This window comes from Mastigoproctus giganteus, chromosome 3 (assembly GCF_048544385.1).
Source record: "Mastigoproctus giganteus isolate SK-2022 chromosome 3, ASM4854438v1, whole genome shotgun sequence".
NCBI lineage: Eukaryota > Metazoa > Arthropoda > Arachnida > Uropygi > Thelyphonidae > Mastigoproctus > Mastigoproctus giganteus.
In genome coordinates this window covers 218445517-218461705 of record NC_143577.1, presented here as the reverse complement: position 1 = coordinate 218461705, position 16189 = coordinate 218445517, and the positions used below count along the sequence as shown (strand labels likewise).

At 40.2% G+C, this 16189-nt stretch overlaps 1 protein-coding gene across 1 annotated transcript in view; it reads right to left on the bottom strand.

The window, feature by feature from the left end:
• The window catches only part of LOC150088727 (actin-related protein 2/3 complex subunit 3-like), an 87628-nt gene extending 82327 nt beyond the window's left edge, over nt 1-5301 (bottom strand). Inside the window, exon 1 of the mRNA XM_090370879.1 lies at nt 5196-5301. Within this exon, the coding sequence (XP_090227005.1) occupies nt 5196-5201 (6 nt within the window). The 5' untranslated portion in view covers nt 5202-5301. The remainder of the gene's footprint in view (nt 1-5195) is intronic.
• Nucleotides 5302-16189: the final 10888 nt, after the last annotated feature.

The following is a 16189-nucleotide window of genomic DNA, read 5'->3' as shown; positions in this document are numbered from 1 at the left end:
CCTTGTATAAGGCAATAGTCAGGCCACACCTAGAGTACTGTATACAGGTCTGGAGGTCTCATTTCAAGAAGGATGTAGAGCTGCTGGAACGAGTACAGAGAAGGGCAACAAAATTAGTGAATGGAACAAAGGGGTGCTCTTACGAAGAAAGGCTTAAGTTTTGCAAATTACAGTGTCTGGAGACTAGGCACCAGCGAGGTGATCTGATAGAGGTGTATAAAGTCTTTAATGGTTTGAGCATGCTCAATGCTGATGGGATTCTTCCTCTTGCTCAGAATAATCACCTGAGAGGGCATAAATTCAAATTGAGGAAAGACAGATGTAGGATAGATGTGCGGAAATTTGCCTTTAGCCAGCGAGTGGTTGGTTGGTGGAACAGACTTCCATCCCTTGTCGTGGAAGTTGATAGCCTAAATAAGTTTAAGGCTCAGCTGGACAGGTATTTTGAACAAACAGAGGGGTGAAGTGGAAGTGGTTTTTTTTTTTCTTTTTTTTGGCTGATGCTGCATAAGCTTGCTTTCTTGCATCAAATGCCTCTAATATTGCTACTGCTAATGCTAATTGCTTCCATTGTCATTATACATTTGCTTCCAACTAACACACCACACAGATTCCATAATAGTATGCCTAATTTCTGAACCCGAGAAAGCATTTGTTGCTCAGATTGCTTTTAATAAGAAGATAACTCCATTCTATTTAATAGAATGGAGTTATTTAATTAAATAGATTGTGCATTCCATAATGAAACTTATCATTCATTATTTTAAGATAGCACCATGTTTCTGTTAACCCTATTGTATCAGCATTAGCTGTCTAACAAGAAGTTTGAATTTGCTCATTTTATTGACAGAACTAACACTAATGTAAATATTGTTAAGGCTAAGTGTTATTGTATAGTTAACTACCCTTACACAACCATTGAAGTTATTTATGGTTGTTTCCCTAGAATTATATTACTGCTGATTTCAAATGTTTCTACCCTCTAAACATCTTGTCAATATCAACTTTTGGGGCAAAAAACAAGAACTACTGAGATAACAGCACAAGTGCTACTTTAATGCACATCATCAGATAAATACATATCTATATTACCACTGTTCTCCCCAAAACTAGCAGTTTCTCCAAACCCTTAAAGCATCCTGAATGGTAATGGCAAAAACTCTTGTACCACCTTTGTTCAAATGAATGCTATCTCTAAAATTAAGGCAAACACCTGTTTCTTCTGACTCAAATTCTTCTGGTAATGCATAAGTTTTAATCTGAGACTGATACACTCCTTGTATCAGGCACAAAGAAAGAGCTATCAGTTGAGTGATGATTACCAATTAGACTAACCCCCAACTACACGCCACAGGCCATGCAAGCAATGAATTTATAACCCATATGTGAAATGAAAATGGCCATCTGCAGTTCAGTCATTATATCCTCAAAGTATTCAAGTGAATCACGTTAAAACCATTATTAAGTAAGGATTAAACTAGAATATATTACAAAATTAACTACAGAGAAATTTAATCATCTAAATTTTAATCAGAAATAAATTATTACAGTAATTAAGCAGACCACAATTTTATCTATTATGAAATTGAAAATTTATGCTTGCAAGATACTAAAAGAATATATCCAAGTAGAATTATCATTAGAAAAGATAAGAATTAAATTTACAAATTATTACAGGGAATAACTTTACAAAACTATCAAAATTAAATTTATAAAATTACAGAAAAAAAAAAAAATATATATATATATATGTATATATTTAAATTAAGGAAAAACAAGAATTTATCTACTAATCTCTTAATGCTGTCTTCAGTCTTGATCCTTCAGAGCTATCAAACACATATTCAGTCTCTCTAACTGCCAACTATTGAATTTTTATATATAACCAAAAGTTTGATAACTTCTTCTGTTGCTCCTTTTAATATAATTGGAGAGAATCAATTAGCCCAAAGGGACTTCATTCCCTTTTGGCTGCAATGAATTCTCTTCCAGCTTCTTTTTCAGTATTTGCTACCCTCTGGTATCCCATTTTTAACTTCATGTGCGAAATGCAGATACAAAATATTTATTCAATTTGTTAGCAACCTGTACAAGATTGTCAAGTGGGCTAATAGGATTTATTCCTCTCCTTCTAGTGTTAACATAAGAAATTCTGGTACTTCATTCTGCTCTTAGCCAAAGACCCTTCATAATCTATTTCAGTTTGCCTAACTGCCTGAGTAACTTGATTACCAACTAATATATACTTTCTATAAGATTCTGTCTCCTTACATCTTATAATCATTCCCAAGTTTTTTCTTCTATGCATACTGAACTCATCAATTAATCTGACATCCTTTATTTTTCCTAACCTCAAATATCTCTTTGTTGGTATAAAAAGCTTAGTAGCTTCTGCAATTATACTTCCCTGTGCACTTCTCACTCACTCAGAGTAGTATGCAATGATACTGATTGATACTAGCACTTCTTTTTATCATAAGCAGAAACTTTACCTGCTAAGCAGAAGCTGTCACACAGCATGAGAAGGTTGTAGGGCAATATGCGATGGGATTGCTGGCCAGCTCCAATCCTGCATTCCCTCTCATGGGTTTTCTTCTATGTCTCAACCCTAATATAATCCTAGCAATAACTTCCCTTTGCTACCAACCCATTTTTTTCCCTTCTTCCTCTTATTATTTTTTTAATGAAAACCTCAAACACAAAAGGTATCAAAACCTTCATGGTTTGAAGGAGATGGGGAAGGGAGGGGATACCGGAAACTTTGCTCTGGTGACTACACATGGAGTTTCACTACTTCAAGTCTATAATAAGCAAAGTGGCAGTATTGCACTGGTTGAGGAGTCATCTACCACCTAGTGTTAAGTATTAGTACATATTAGTATTATATTATAGTATTGTACTGTATTAGTGCTATTTTATATTAATATTAGTACTAGTTATTATTAGTAGTAAAGTACATGGGTTGAGGGAGTAGGGGGATGCCAGAAACCTTGCTCTGGAGACTAAACATAGGATTACTCATTTTATTTTCTTTAAAGTGTTTTTACAAGGCCATTCTCCAGAACTTCCTCTCAGCACAGAGTATCAACAAATGTGGCAGATGACTCACCTCGTTATAAGGAAAGCAAACTTATCAGCAAATTTGCAGGTGATTTTCTGCTGGTTGATTGCTAAATGGCTGATCATACAACACAGCACAATACTGAACATACAGATCTTTACACAACATGCAAGACTGGCTATGCAGAGATGCTACAACCCAAACCACATCAGCAGATTGCAGGGTCATTGCAGGAACCACCAAGACAGAAATATACACATCCTTTCTGTAGATACTGTACTCAATGTGTTTAGATACTGCAATCCCTATGCTGGAGTGACAATGTCACTGTGATATTCCTATGTCAGCATCTGATGATTCAGCCATTACTTGAAAAATCACCAAATGCATTTACTACGTTCCCAACGTTGGTGAATATGTGCACCTCTTTGTGTTCTTAGTAACTCTAACATCTCATATAATTGTTGGTCCCATGTGGACCCCCAGAAGACCTTGTAACCTCCCTCCTTTTGCTAGCAAAGACAAGGAGGTGATTATCCCTTTGTATAAGGCAGGGGTTGGCAACCTGCAGCTCACGAACTACATGTGGCTCTTTGAACATGTTGTTGCGGCTCTTTAACTTTTAGCCCACATGCATGACAAGCTACGTATTTCAGCCAGCAAATATTTTCAAACATGAACTATATTAAAAATAAATCAAGAAATCGTCTGAAAACAATGAGAGTCTCTCCGCATGTATAAAGATGAAAATTACGGTATACTCGCCTGATGTTGAGAGACTTGCTCAAGAAGTTCAGAAGCAAGTCACATTAATTCGTAACTAATTGGATGTTTCTTACATTTTTTTTCAGTATTCATAAATAATATTTCAAAAAATATATTTTTTTAATAGAACACCTTCCCACTCTATTCCATTTCTTAACCCCCCCCCCACCCCAGCTTGAGCTGACGTGGAGCTCATTTTTTTTGGATTAAGTCAAAAATGGCCCTTCACTCAAAAATGGTTGCTAACCCCTGGTATAAGGCAATGGTCAGGCCACACCTTGAGTACTGTGTCTGGAGGTCTCATTTTAGGAAGGATGTAGAGCTACTAGGACGAGTACAGAGAAGGGCAACAAGATTGGTGAGAGGAACAAAGGGTGCACTTACGAAGAAAGTGCTTAAGTTCTGCACACTGCAGCATCTGGGGACTAGGCACTTGCAAGGTGATCTGACTGAGGTGTATAAAGCCTTGAATGGCATGAGCAGGCCCAATGCTGATGGGATACTTCCACTTGCTCACACTAAGAACCTGAGGGGGCATAGATTCAAACTGAGGAAAGACAGTTGTAGAACAGATGTGCAGAAGTTTGCCTTTAGCCAGCAGGTAGTTGATTGCTGGAACAGACTTCCATCTGTTGTAGAAGTTGATGGCTTAAATAAATTTAAGGCTGAACTAGACAAACATTTGGAGTGACCAGATGGGTGAAATGAGATGGTTTTTTTTTTTTTTTTTGGCTGACGCTGTATAAGCTTGCTTTCTTGGCATCATATACCTCAACTAATGCTAATGCTTTCAGGCCACTACAAGTTGAAATAATAGTGTCTAATACACAGAGCATTTTGCAGATTGTTTTTGTTCTAGTAGAATAAAAACAAATTTGTCTCTTTAAACTCAATCAGATGAATTATGATAGTGTGACGTCAATTAGTGCATAAATCTAGGATAGTTAAGACGGGAACAGCAATGACTAAAAAAATCTAATTTAGATTGGGTGTACTCTCGTTGCATATATACTAATTTCGCAAAACAGTTGTTTCAAAAAAAAAAAACAAAAAACTGAGAACTTCTACTTGCGAAATTTTACAACTGATGCCCTCTCATAAGCAAACCGTAAAGCATAATTATTATTTATAATCCATGGACCGACAACCTTTCACACCCAGCATCACTAAGGTTGGGACACGCCTCTAAAACGTGTATTAAAATAAAAACATGTTTAAAGCTAGGAGTGCAATTCACATTAATCAAGAAAATTATATGGTAAAAACCTAACGTCTGCTACCCGCAAAAAATTACTTAACATCATAGAATATCATCCAATGACTGAAAACTAACTTTCGGAATTTCACCTTAAAATGAAAAATCGCTTACAGGCATTTCGCTGATGTACAGCCTTACAAAAAAAATAGCTAATTCATCAATTTTTAAAGGTAAACTAAAAACAAATATCACCGAATTTACAAATAATAGTCAACGCCCTTCTACGGAAGTAAATTTGTATATCGGCAAAGTTCAGCTGTTTGCCTTTTAACAAATCATCTAACAAATAGCACCTATAAGCCCAAAGAAAAGAAACAGTCGAACTTCGATTTACAGAATGCGCATTCAGAAAGTACAGACCTTTCTGAATGCGCATTCTGAATATTTTCATAGTTTATTGGTCGATAAAAATTCATCAACATACGGACTGAATAATATTTAGCAACCTGCATTGTACCCCAAGTATCACAATAATGCTAAATAATACACTCCGACAGCTTTTCATCAAAAAACACCTCAACCGTGAGTTCATTCGCGGCGTCTGCTGCTACTACCGCCGCTGTCTCTGTACAGGATGTTTTTGAAGGATCTCTTCAAACATTGGTGTGTTCAACGGAAAATGCAGGTGAAAAAAGTTCATTATAGGCGTGGAAACGCTTGTTTTCCGAATTATAGTTCGTGTTCTTTTCTTCAAAAAGTGAAGTGGTAAGGGAGTTTGTAAAGTTATTTTTTTTATTCCTAAAGTAATTAATGCATACAATAAGTGAAGTGTAAAGAGTGTTTAGAGTCAAACGGCACCAGGGCTTCCCTCATCTCCGCGTTGCTTTCATTGTAGGTGTATCAGTTCGCTAGGAAGGTAAGAGATTTAAAAGTTTATGGATTTTGTATATGTGTAGTGTTGTGTATCATTGTCCACATGGCCACTTAGCCGCTGGACATCTGTTAAGGCCCAACGTTGCCCACACTTGGCTCCAGGGAGGCAGACGAGGTAGAGAGTAGTTTGAAATTTTTTATTCTGGCAGGCCCTGCCACCTAGTCTCCTGAGATTTCAGTGGTAGGGCCTATGTAAAAAAAAAACAAGAGAGATAACACTAGAGTTGGAAAATTTTGTCATTATTAAATTTGCACATTTAGTTAGTACGCTAGTGTACAGACAGAGTAGGAGGAGGAAGATTGGAGACTGAGGGGAAAGACAAAAAGATGGGGACGATAGAGAAGACGACCCCAGGTAATCAGTGGAGAAGTTTTATTTATGTTTACATCAGAAGAAGTGTAAGAAACGTCTCCTGCAGAAGCAACCACCCTCTGTCCTACATGCACCAACCAAATACAAGCTATTCGCAGAGTATGCGAAGATTTTCAAACAATGCGCTAGGCTAGTGATGGTCCCAATCCTGTATCCCCTTAGAGAGGTTACCTCCTCTCTCGAAGATCTTAACTTAATCCCAACAATAAATCCTCTCTCCGACTATCGCCAAAACCCTTTTACGTAGTTTTTTTAGGGCTTGTTTTTGGAATCCAAGGGTACTGCAAAGCAGCAAGTAAAAGTATAATTGAACATATTAAATGATCTGCTTAATAATCAGGTGTAACGGGACTTGCCAATGAATTATTTCACGAATTTCTGCTGGTTGACTGCTAGGATATCAGTTATACACTGAAATGACAGAATTCAAGGGATACTTTGTTCCTAGACAACGAGACGCTGTCATTCCGCTCGCTAGTGAACGAACTCACCGCTTGGCAGTTAGCATTTTAGCATTGGCATACGATGCAAGAAAGCAAGCTTATGCAGCATCAGCCAAAAAAAGAAAAACAAAACACTCCATTTCACCCCTCCGTTCGTTCCAAATACCTGTTCAGCTCAGCCTTAAATTTATTTCAGCTATCACCTTCCAAAACAAAAGATGGCAGTCTATTCCACCAATCAAATACTCGCTGGCTGAAGGCAAACTTCTCCACAACTACCTACAACTGTCTTTGCTCAAATTGAATTTATGTCCTCTCAGATGATTATTCGAGCTAAGAGAAGGAATCCCATCAGCATTCAGCATGCTAAAACCATTCAATTCTCTATACAACTCAATCAGACCAACTTGCAGATGCCTAGTCTCCAAAACGTAAGCCTTTCTTCGTAAGAGCAACCCTTTGTTCCATGGGCTAATCTTGTTGCCCTTCTCTGTACTCGTTCCAGCAGCTCTACATCCTTCTTAAAATGAGGCCTCCAGACCTTTATACAGTACTCAAGGTGTGGCCTGACCATTGCCTTATAAGGGGATAATCACCTCCTCATCCATGCTAGAAAAATTCCTGTATATTATTGACAAAACACCATGAGCTACTCTTGCAGACCATCTGCACTGCTCAGAAAACTTCATATCTGCCTGCACAATTATTACCCCCAGGTCCTTTTCATTCTCTACAACTGTCAGTGTAGTACCAAAGAGTTGAAACATTACTAGGGGGTTACTGCTTCCCATATGTAGTACTTTACATCTGTCAATGTTCAACGTTAATTTCCACCTCACAGCACATCTACTCAACTTTTCTAGATCCTGTTGCAGCAGCGTACTGTCATTAGTGTCATTAACAACCCTGCCAACTTTCAAGTGGCGTGCAAACTTGGACACTAACCTGATATACCATCCTCAGTATCATTTATAAATAGAGAAAAGAACCCAACACTGAACCCTGAGGGACTCCACTAATAACATAAGTCCACGATGAGCAGTGTCCATTGATTACCACTCTGTCTTCTCCCGCTCAACCATCCCTTTATCCATAGCAGCAATTTGCCTCCAACGCCATACTGCTCCGATTTGTTCACCAGTCTTCCATGTGTAAAAGTATCAAAAGTCTTTCTAAGATCCAAATATATGATATCAAAGTTATTCATTCCATCCAGTTCCTTTGTGATCACATCATAGTATCCAATCAAATTGGTCAGACAAGACTTCCCCTTAATAAAAGCATGCTGTTTCCGAGCTATAAATGAAGTCTTGTGTCTAGATGATCCTGCAGTGCTTCTTTAACCAGTGCCTCCATTAATTTTCCTGGAACAGAAGTTAAACAAACAGGTCTTTAATTACTTGTGTTGCCCATTGATCCTCCTTTGTTAATTGGGGTCACATTTGAACAACTCCAGTACATGGGTACCTCCCCTGAGTCCAAAGAAGCTCTCATAATTATGGCAAAGGGTTTGCTTACTTCCTTTGCTGCTTCCTTTAATATAACTGGATAGATTCCATTCACCCTGGTGCATTTCTTATGTTTAATTTCAACAATTTCTCCCACATTTTCCACTAAGTTATTACCAAATCATCTAGCTTACAGCCAGAGTTTAGTTCACATCTGCATTCGCCTCCATGAATAACTCTTCATGTGTGAATGTCGAGGCAAAATACTCATTTAGTTTGTAGCCACCTGAGCAGGATCATCAACAGTTGAACCATTGCTGTCCAGTGGACCAATCTGATTCATCCCCTTCCTTCTACAGTTTACATAGTTAAAGACCACTTTGCTGTTTTTCTTTCCATTCTTTGCCAAAGATTTCTCATAATTTTCCTTTGCCCGCCTAATCTCCTTTGTGACTTGTTTAAGACTAGCTTATATCTATTATAGGCTTCCATGTCACCCATTGATTTATATGTATTGATGCATTTTTCTTCTCTATCACCACCTCTCATTTAGTTCATCTGACATCCATTTAGGCCAAAACTTTGAACAATATTTCTTAGTTGGTATGTAAAGCCTAGTAGCTTCCAAGATTAATTTTTTGAATGCTTCCCATGTTGAATTTGCTGTTGGTAACATCATCAGTTGGTCCCACCGTATAAAATTTAAATACTATCTCAGATCCCCGTAGTTGCCTTTATGAAACCAAAAACCCTTCCCCTTACCTCTAATGGTAGTTACCTCCTTGAGTAAATCCCACTTAAGCACGCTGTGTTCACTGCCACCTAGTCGTTCTTTTATCTGCAGATTCTTAATGCATGAAGAATCACTACTATAATCAGATAAAGAGTATTACTTCCTGTAGTTGCCTCCCGAATATGCTGATGTAGAAAACAATCATCCAATAAATCCACGAAAGCCTTGCTAGTGAGTATGTGACCAAGCCACAAATTCCACTTAATATCCGGGAAATTAAAACCCCCATTATAAGACTCTCTGATTTACTGGCCCACTCAATTACCCTGTACAGTTTTTTTTTATTATACTCATCAGAATCTTTAGACCTATAACACACTGCTGCTCTCAATTTTGATTTCCCACTGCTTAAGTCAAACCAAATTGACCCGAGACTGCACTGTCCAGCGATGTCTACTGGGTATACCTCCTTAGATTTTATGTGTCTCTTAACTAATAGCAGAACCCCCCTCTTTCTTTCCAATCCTGCTTATCCTTTCTGTACAAATCGTACTCCCCAAATTTGAGTTCTGCATTTCTTATATCCGTATGACACCACGTCTCTGATATAGTGATAAATTTTTTTTGATAAGCGGCACCAGTGCTTTCGCACAACTCCGCATTTTAATCTCTTGTGAAGTAACACAGTACTGTCAAGGCGAGATAGCATATGTTAGTGTATCTTCATCTTTGCTTAGTGCGGGTTATGTTGTTCATCTGGCCGCTTAGCCTAGGGTCTGTGCAGCACCACAGACCGCTAGTTACCGTCACTGGCACTAGGAACCGGAGCAGGTAAGTGGGAAGAGAACTCTGGCTGATCCACCGTGGGGTTAGCCTGAGCTTCCCAGGGAGAGTAAAAAAAGAAAAAAACAATTTCTTTTTTGAAATAGGAGTAGGGGTGAGAGAGATAGATTGAGGAGAAGAAAGAAGGTAAGCAGAAGAAAGAGGGCGAGGTAGGGTAGACTCCCCTCCCCCCTTTTTGGGAGGAGCCCACCCTACCTCAGGGAGAAGAGAAAAGATTGTGAGGTCAAGTGACCCACAAAGTCATGTTGCCTAAGATCATGACTCTGCATTTGACAAGTCAAATGCCAGTCCCACTCCCAGAGGAGTATTTATGTGAGTTCCTACACAAGTAGGAAAATCAGATATTGTCCTACAACTCGAAGAGAAGAGGTGCCAGCAAGTCAATGGGTCCCACATTGGGCAAGGGCCCAGCGCAGCAATTAAATCTTCTTCATCCAAGGGTGAGTTGTAGGCAATGAGCAGTGTCCCACACTGTGTAGTGGATGTGGATCATCTTCTCTTAGGGGATGAGAGGAGGCACATGGATTCATGAAGCTCATGGATTGCTTGGAGTTCTTGTAAGATAGCTTCCTTTGTGAACGTCGAGAGATTCCTGTTAGGTTCAGGATGAAGATCAATATCCTGTTGGTGTTTTCTTTGATTCCATTCAGGATATGTTCTGTGAATTGAGTTTTGGGTTCATTATATGATGGGGGTGCGCTGAACAGTGTGCTGTAGGTGAATTTGGCGCATTTCAAATAGTCTGGGAAAAAGTAGCGAAAGCTTTGTAGTCCGTATCATCAATTATGTAGAGATGTTCCTGCCCACTGGGTATATTTCCAGTTCTGGTAATTAGAAGACTTCTGGGCAAATCATAAAGAGGACAATTATACATAAGGTGAATCCAGTCTTCATTGTCACCCCACGTGCAGAGAGGAGAATCGGTCAGACCCAGGGCATGCAGCTTGGCCCGAAACGATCCATGACGAGTGAAGAAAAACGAGACGTGAAGGCCTGGTGAGTACCACGGAGGAGGTTTTGGTGCAGTTATCATAACTTGTGGAAGAAATCTTTTAGTTGTTTCGCCTTTGGCTGTTTGCTCCCAAACTTTTTGCCAATGCTGGAAGAGTTTAGAGTAAATCTGTTTCATTTCGTTTTTTGGATCATTAGCTAGATCGAGTGTTATATCCAGAATGGTGGTGGGAATTCCTCTCTTTATGCGGTATGCAAGGGCGCGACGAATAACCTCCAGTTCCAGAGGAAGAGTACCTGCTAAGACCTGCAGGGCAGGATTACTGACTGTGCGGCAAGCTCTGGTCAAAGTGAGTAGGATATTGGATTGAATTGTATGTAACTTTACTTTATTACATGCAATGATGGCACGACGGAACTATATGCCTGCACCATAGCACACAGCTGGTAAGAAGATGGTTTTGTAAAGTAGCATGAGAGTCCTCCTCTTCAAAGCCCAGTCTGCTCTGCTAATTCTTACGCTCATGGCAGTATAACGACGTATTTTGTTGGAGAGGTAATTAAGATGAGGTAAGAATGTTAATCGGGAGTCGAAGGTTACTCCTAGATATTTTAGTTCTGTTTTGAGTTGGAATGTCTGCACAGAGATTTTAATTTGAGGCAGTCTTCTTATGTCCAAGGGTCCTTTGAGGAAGATAGTCTTCGTTTTTTACCCAGAGATGACTAACTTGTGATTTTTTGCCCAATTTTGGAGGATTGTTAATGCAGGGGAGGCAATATGCTGAAGCTGAGCCTTGAATCAGCTTGGATAAGGAAGATGAGGTCATCTGCATAGGCCTTGCAGTCCACAGGACCTAGATCCATAAGAAGAAATTCATCTAGTATTAAGTTCCAGAAGTAGGGCCCAAGAACTGAGCCCTATGGTCAACCTTTAACGACTGGTCGGGAAGTTTTCTGAAAATTTGTTTGAACAGTTACTGAGCGATTGAAGAGGTAGTTCTGGAGACAGCGGTAGAGGTTGAGTGGAATATTGAGTTGACGTAATCTCCTGACAATGCTTGGCCACCAGATGGAATCGAAGGCACCAGCAAAGTCAATGGAGATAGCCAGCAGATATTTTTCTGTGGTTGAGTTTGCTGTGTTGAGGAGATTGTTCATAGCATCTTCAGTGGAGCATCCTGGCTTAAAGCCATACTGCTTTGGAGAGTGTAAGTTGGCTGTCTGATAGTAGTGGATAATCTGGATTGAAGCAGCCGCTCCATTACCTTACCCAAGACCGGGAGAAGAGCAATGGGGCGGTAAGATTAAGGTAGAGTAGGATCTTTATCTGGACCTTTTAGGATGAGTCGAAGCACCGCCTGTTTCCAAGAATCAGGAAAATTCCTTTCGCGAGGCATTTGTTGAACAGTGCTAATAGGTGGTTCGGAAGATGTATTGCTGTTTTCTTGATGACCTCAGCTTCAATATTATCATTACCAGGGCATTTATTTATTTTTGTTATGTCAAGCGCTTTGTTCATTTCCTCAGAGGTGAAAGGAGGTTCTATTTTATTGTTGGAAAAGGCCTGGTTGTCTTGTTCAATTTTCTTTTATTCATCATTGATGGAACTCTCATCAGTCTGAAGTAGGGCATTGAGAATATTATTCATGGATTCAGCCCATGTGTGTGTGTGTTTTGGATTGCCATCTGGAGTCACGGTTGCATTTAACATCTCTCCCCTGAGCAGCTTGTTCATAACAATGCGATAAACGACACCCCAAGGATCCTCGTTACCAGTAGTTGTCACAAGGTTCTGCCAAGACACTTTCTTTTTCTGCCGAATGGGGTTTGTGTAGTCGTTACGATATCTTCTATATACTTCCTGTAGAGCCTGGACCTCAGCAGGAGGCCAGGAGTGCCTCGTGCTCTGGAAGGCTTTTCGGGCAGTGTGGACTTGGCGCTTCAGGTTTTCTAGTTCACTGCACCACCACCACTGGACTGCTTTTAGGTGCTCCCGACGTTTTTTCATAGTTCTCTCATGCTTGTTGGATTGTGGTTTTTAAGAGGGAGAGGTACTCCTGTGGATCAAGATGGTTTAGTTGGGATGTATCCATTTGTAGCTTTGATTTTATATTGTCCTTGAAGGCATTCCAATCAGCTGTTTTGGTGGAGTATCTGATGATATCGTGGTATATGGGAGGAGTACTATCAAGTTGTCTAGATATATGGAAGGAGATGGCCCTGTGGTCTCATCAATAAGGTTCCTGTCATATGTTTCCTCAAGGAGGTCATCTTTGGAAATTCGTTTTTCGACATCGAAGATTACAATAGATGGGCCTTTTGGTTTGGGTATCTCTGCGCTAAGACCAAGTTCATTTATCTGTGGGATTTGGATAATGTTTTCTGCATCTTTTTTGGAAGCAGTCTCAATGATGATCCCAGAATTACGGATTTTTCTGAGGCTTAATTTTTATGGTTTTCATTTGAGGTTTCACGTTGGTAGTAACAACCTCCTTGACAGCCTAGATTGAAGTGAAGGAACTTTCCTGGGTCGCGCGAAGGATGACTAGGTTTTCTTCTCTATTCTGTCTGGTATTGGGAGGGGCAAATACCTTATCTGCCATTGGTTGGATCCTCAGCGCATCTGAATAGGACGAGGGGCGCTTTGGCATTTCACTTGGTTCCCGGTTCTTGGTCTGGTGATAATCATTAACCGTGATATTTGGTGCACTTTTCATAAGGTGGCAGCCAATACTGAATAGTGGTAAGGCAGTGTGATTGGGAGGATGGGCATTAATTTTTGGCCGCTGTACCATAGCAGCATAAGTTGATTCTGAGATAGGTGTAGGGAGAAGTGCTGGCCGAGTCTGGCAGTTTGATTGTGCTGTCAGATCTGGGAGGAAAGAGTTCTGAGTGCTATGGCTGGTCCGAGCTAGACTGCTGAAGGCCTTTGTCAGAATATAATTTGTTTCCCTCAGTTGTTCATTGATTGCTCTTAGTTGTTCATTCTGTAGTATTAAGTCATGTAACATTTTCTCGAGGGTACCACAGCAGCCTGTAACTTTTTCGGCAGCTGGTTTGGTTACTCTACTTCCTTCAAAGCGAAGGCAGCATTCCATCATGGACCTGAGGATCATAATTTTCTCCAGGTGAGAGCAATCCTTATCTAGTGTGGACTGCATGGAGTTCAGTTCTTCTTCTAGGTACTCCCAGTGAGCAGCTGAAGAAGAGGTTTTCTTGAGTGTATTTCTTGTATTTCTTGACTTTTTGGGGGGATTTTAGCCATTTTCGCTCAGCTAGAGGGGGGGAGTTGTTCATCTTGGTGTCCACACTTGCGACCTCTTCATCAACAATAATATTACTATTATTTGGATCCCGTTGCGAGGAAACATCAGTGCCTAAATTAGCTGGTTTGTTGTTGAGCCGTTCAATCAGAGCTGAGTTTGGGCAGGTGTTTTCAAGTAATTCCTCGTTGCTTGAGGTGCGCCGTTCTCCGCATGAAGGGCGAAATAGCACAGCTACGGGGGTACCGTTTCCCGTTTGAGATTCAATTTTTGACATATTTAATTTCATAGCTGTTTATTATTATTATTATTTTATTTATAATAATAATTATTATTATTTTTTTTTTTTAAGTTGTTCAAAACAGCTAGAATTTATAGCCAATTAGCAGGGAGGTTCTTAATGGCAACTCGAAAAACGTGTAGGTTCGCTAAGTGAAACAATATGGTGGCGAACAAAGGAGACTGGCGAAAAACATGGTAAAAAGTAAAATAAACTGCTAGGATCTAAAATTAAGACGTTGTATGTGAGGTGACCAGTTTAAAAGTTTCCTGGGAGAACTCCGCTCCAAGTCAGTTTCACAATTTACAGGTTTCACTGCCTCATTGACGCTATCGCAATGGCGACCACGTGGGTTTCCATAGGGAAGATTAGCATTAGCATTAGCATTAGTAGAGGCATTTGATGCAAGAAAGCTAGCTTATGCAGCATCAGCCAAAAAAAAAAAAAAAAAAAAAACCACTTCCACTTCACCCCTCTGTTCGTTCAAAATACCTGTCCAGCTGAGCCTTAAACTTATTTAGGCTATCAACCTCCACCACAAGGGATGGAAGTCTGTTCCACCAACCAACCACCCGCTAGCTAAAGGCAAATTTCCGCACGTCTATCCTACATCTGTCTTTCCTCAATTTGAATTTATGCCCTCTCAGGTGATTTTTCTGAGCTAGAGGAAGAATCCCATCAGCATTGAGCATGCTTAAACCATTCAAGGCTTTATACACCTCTATCAGATCACCTCGCTGGTGCCTAGTCTCCAGACACTGTAATTTGCAAAACTTAAGCCTTTCTTCGTAAGAGCACCCCTTTGTTCCATTCACTAATCTTGTTGCCCTTTTCTGTACTCGTTCCAGCAGCTCTACATCCTTCTTGAAATGAGGCCTCCAGACTTGTATACAGTTCTCTAGGTGTGGCCTGACCATCGCCTTATACAATGGAATAATCACCTCCTTATCCCTGCTGGAAAAATTCCTGTATATCATTGACAATACTCCATGAGGTACTCTTGCAGCCCGTCTGCACTGCTCAGAGAACTTCATATCTGCCTGCACAACCACCCCCAAGTCCCTTTCATTCTCTACCACTGTCAGTGTAGTACCACAGAGTTGATACGTTGCTCTGGGGTTGCTGTTTCCCATGTGTAGTACTTTACATTTGTCAATGTTAAACTTCATTTGCCACCTCTCAGCCCATCTGCTCAACCTTTCCAGATCCTGTTGCAGCAGCATATGTCTCGCAGCTGCATCCTCGATACCTTGGGAGGCTCTCAATAATTGTGACCTCGAGCTATCTGTGGACCTCATGACCAGATGGATTCGAACCATTGCAAGTTATGGTGCTACAAAGACTGTCTGCATCACTCCCTGTTCAAGAGCTTGGTGGACACCAGCATTGAACAAGAGCTTTCAAGAAAAACAAAATCTGCATAAGAGATGGAAAAAATCAGGCGCCGTACAAAATCGTATTGCTTTCTCCAGAGCCCGGGCAGTTTTCGACAGCCAGAAATCATTTGCAATTAAAAAGCATTTAAATGCAAACCTAAGAAAAGGCAAATCGTTTTATGACTCTCAGCACCCCCCGATTCACCTAGGCAACTTACCCATCAACAACGTCCCTACTGATATATTCGCCACCGTTCGCATCACCAGGAAGCAGCTTATAACTGTTATAAATGGATTGCCGCCCACTGCAACTGCAGGCCCCGGTCTTGTGCCACAATTCATGATCAAATGTCTTAGCTCGTTTATCATCGATCTTCTACTATTAACTTTTAACCGTATCTTAACGCAGCACTATTTTCTCCCTCTCTGGAACAGATATGCTGTGAAGCCACACCCTAAATGCCAATCTGCAACCCTCATTAAACAGTTGAGGCCAATCTCTCATTCTTCCAGGCCTCTTGA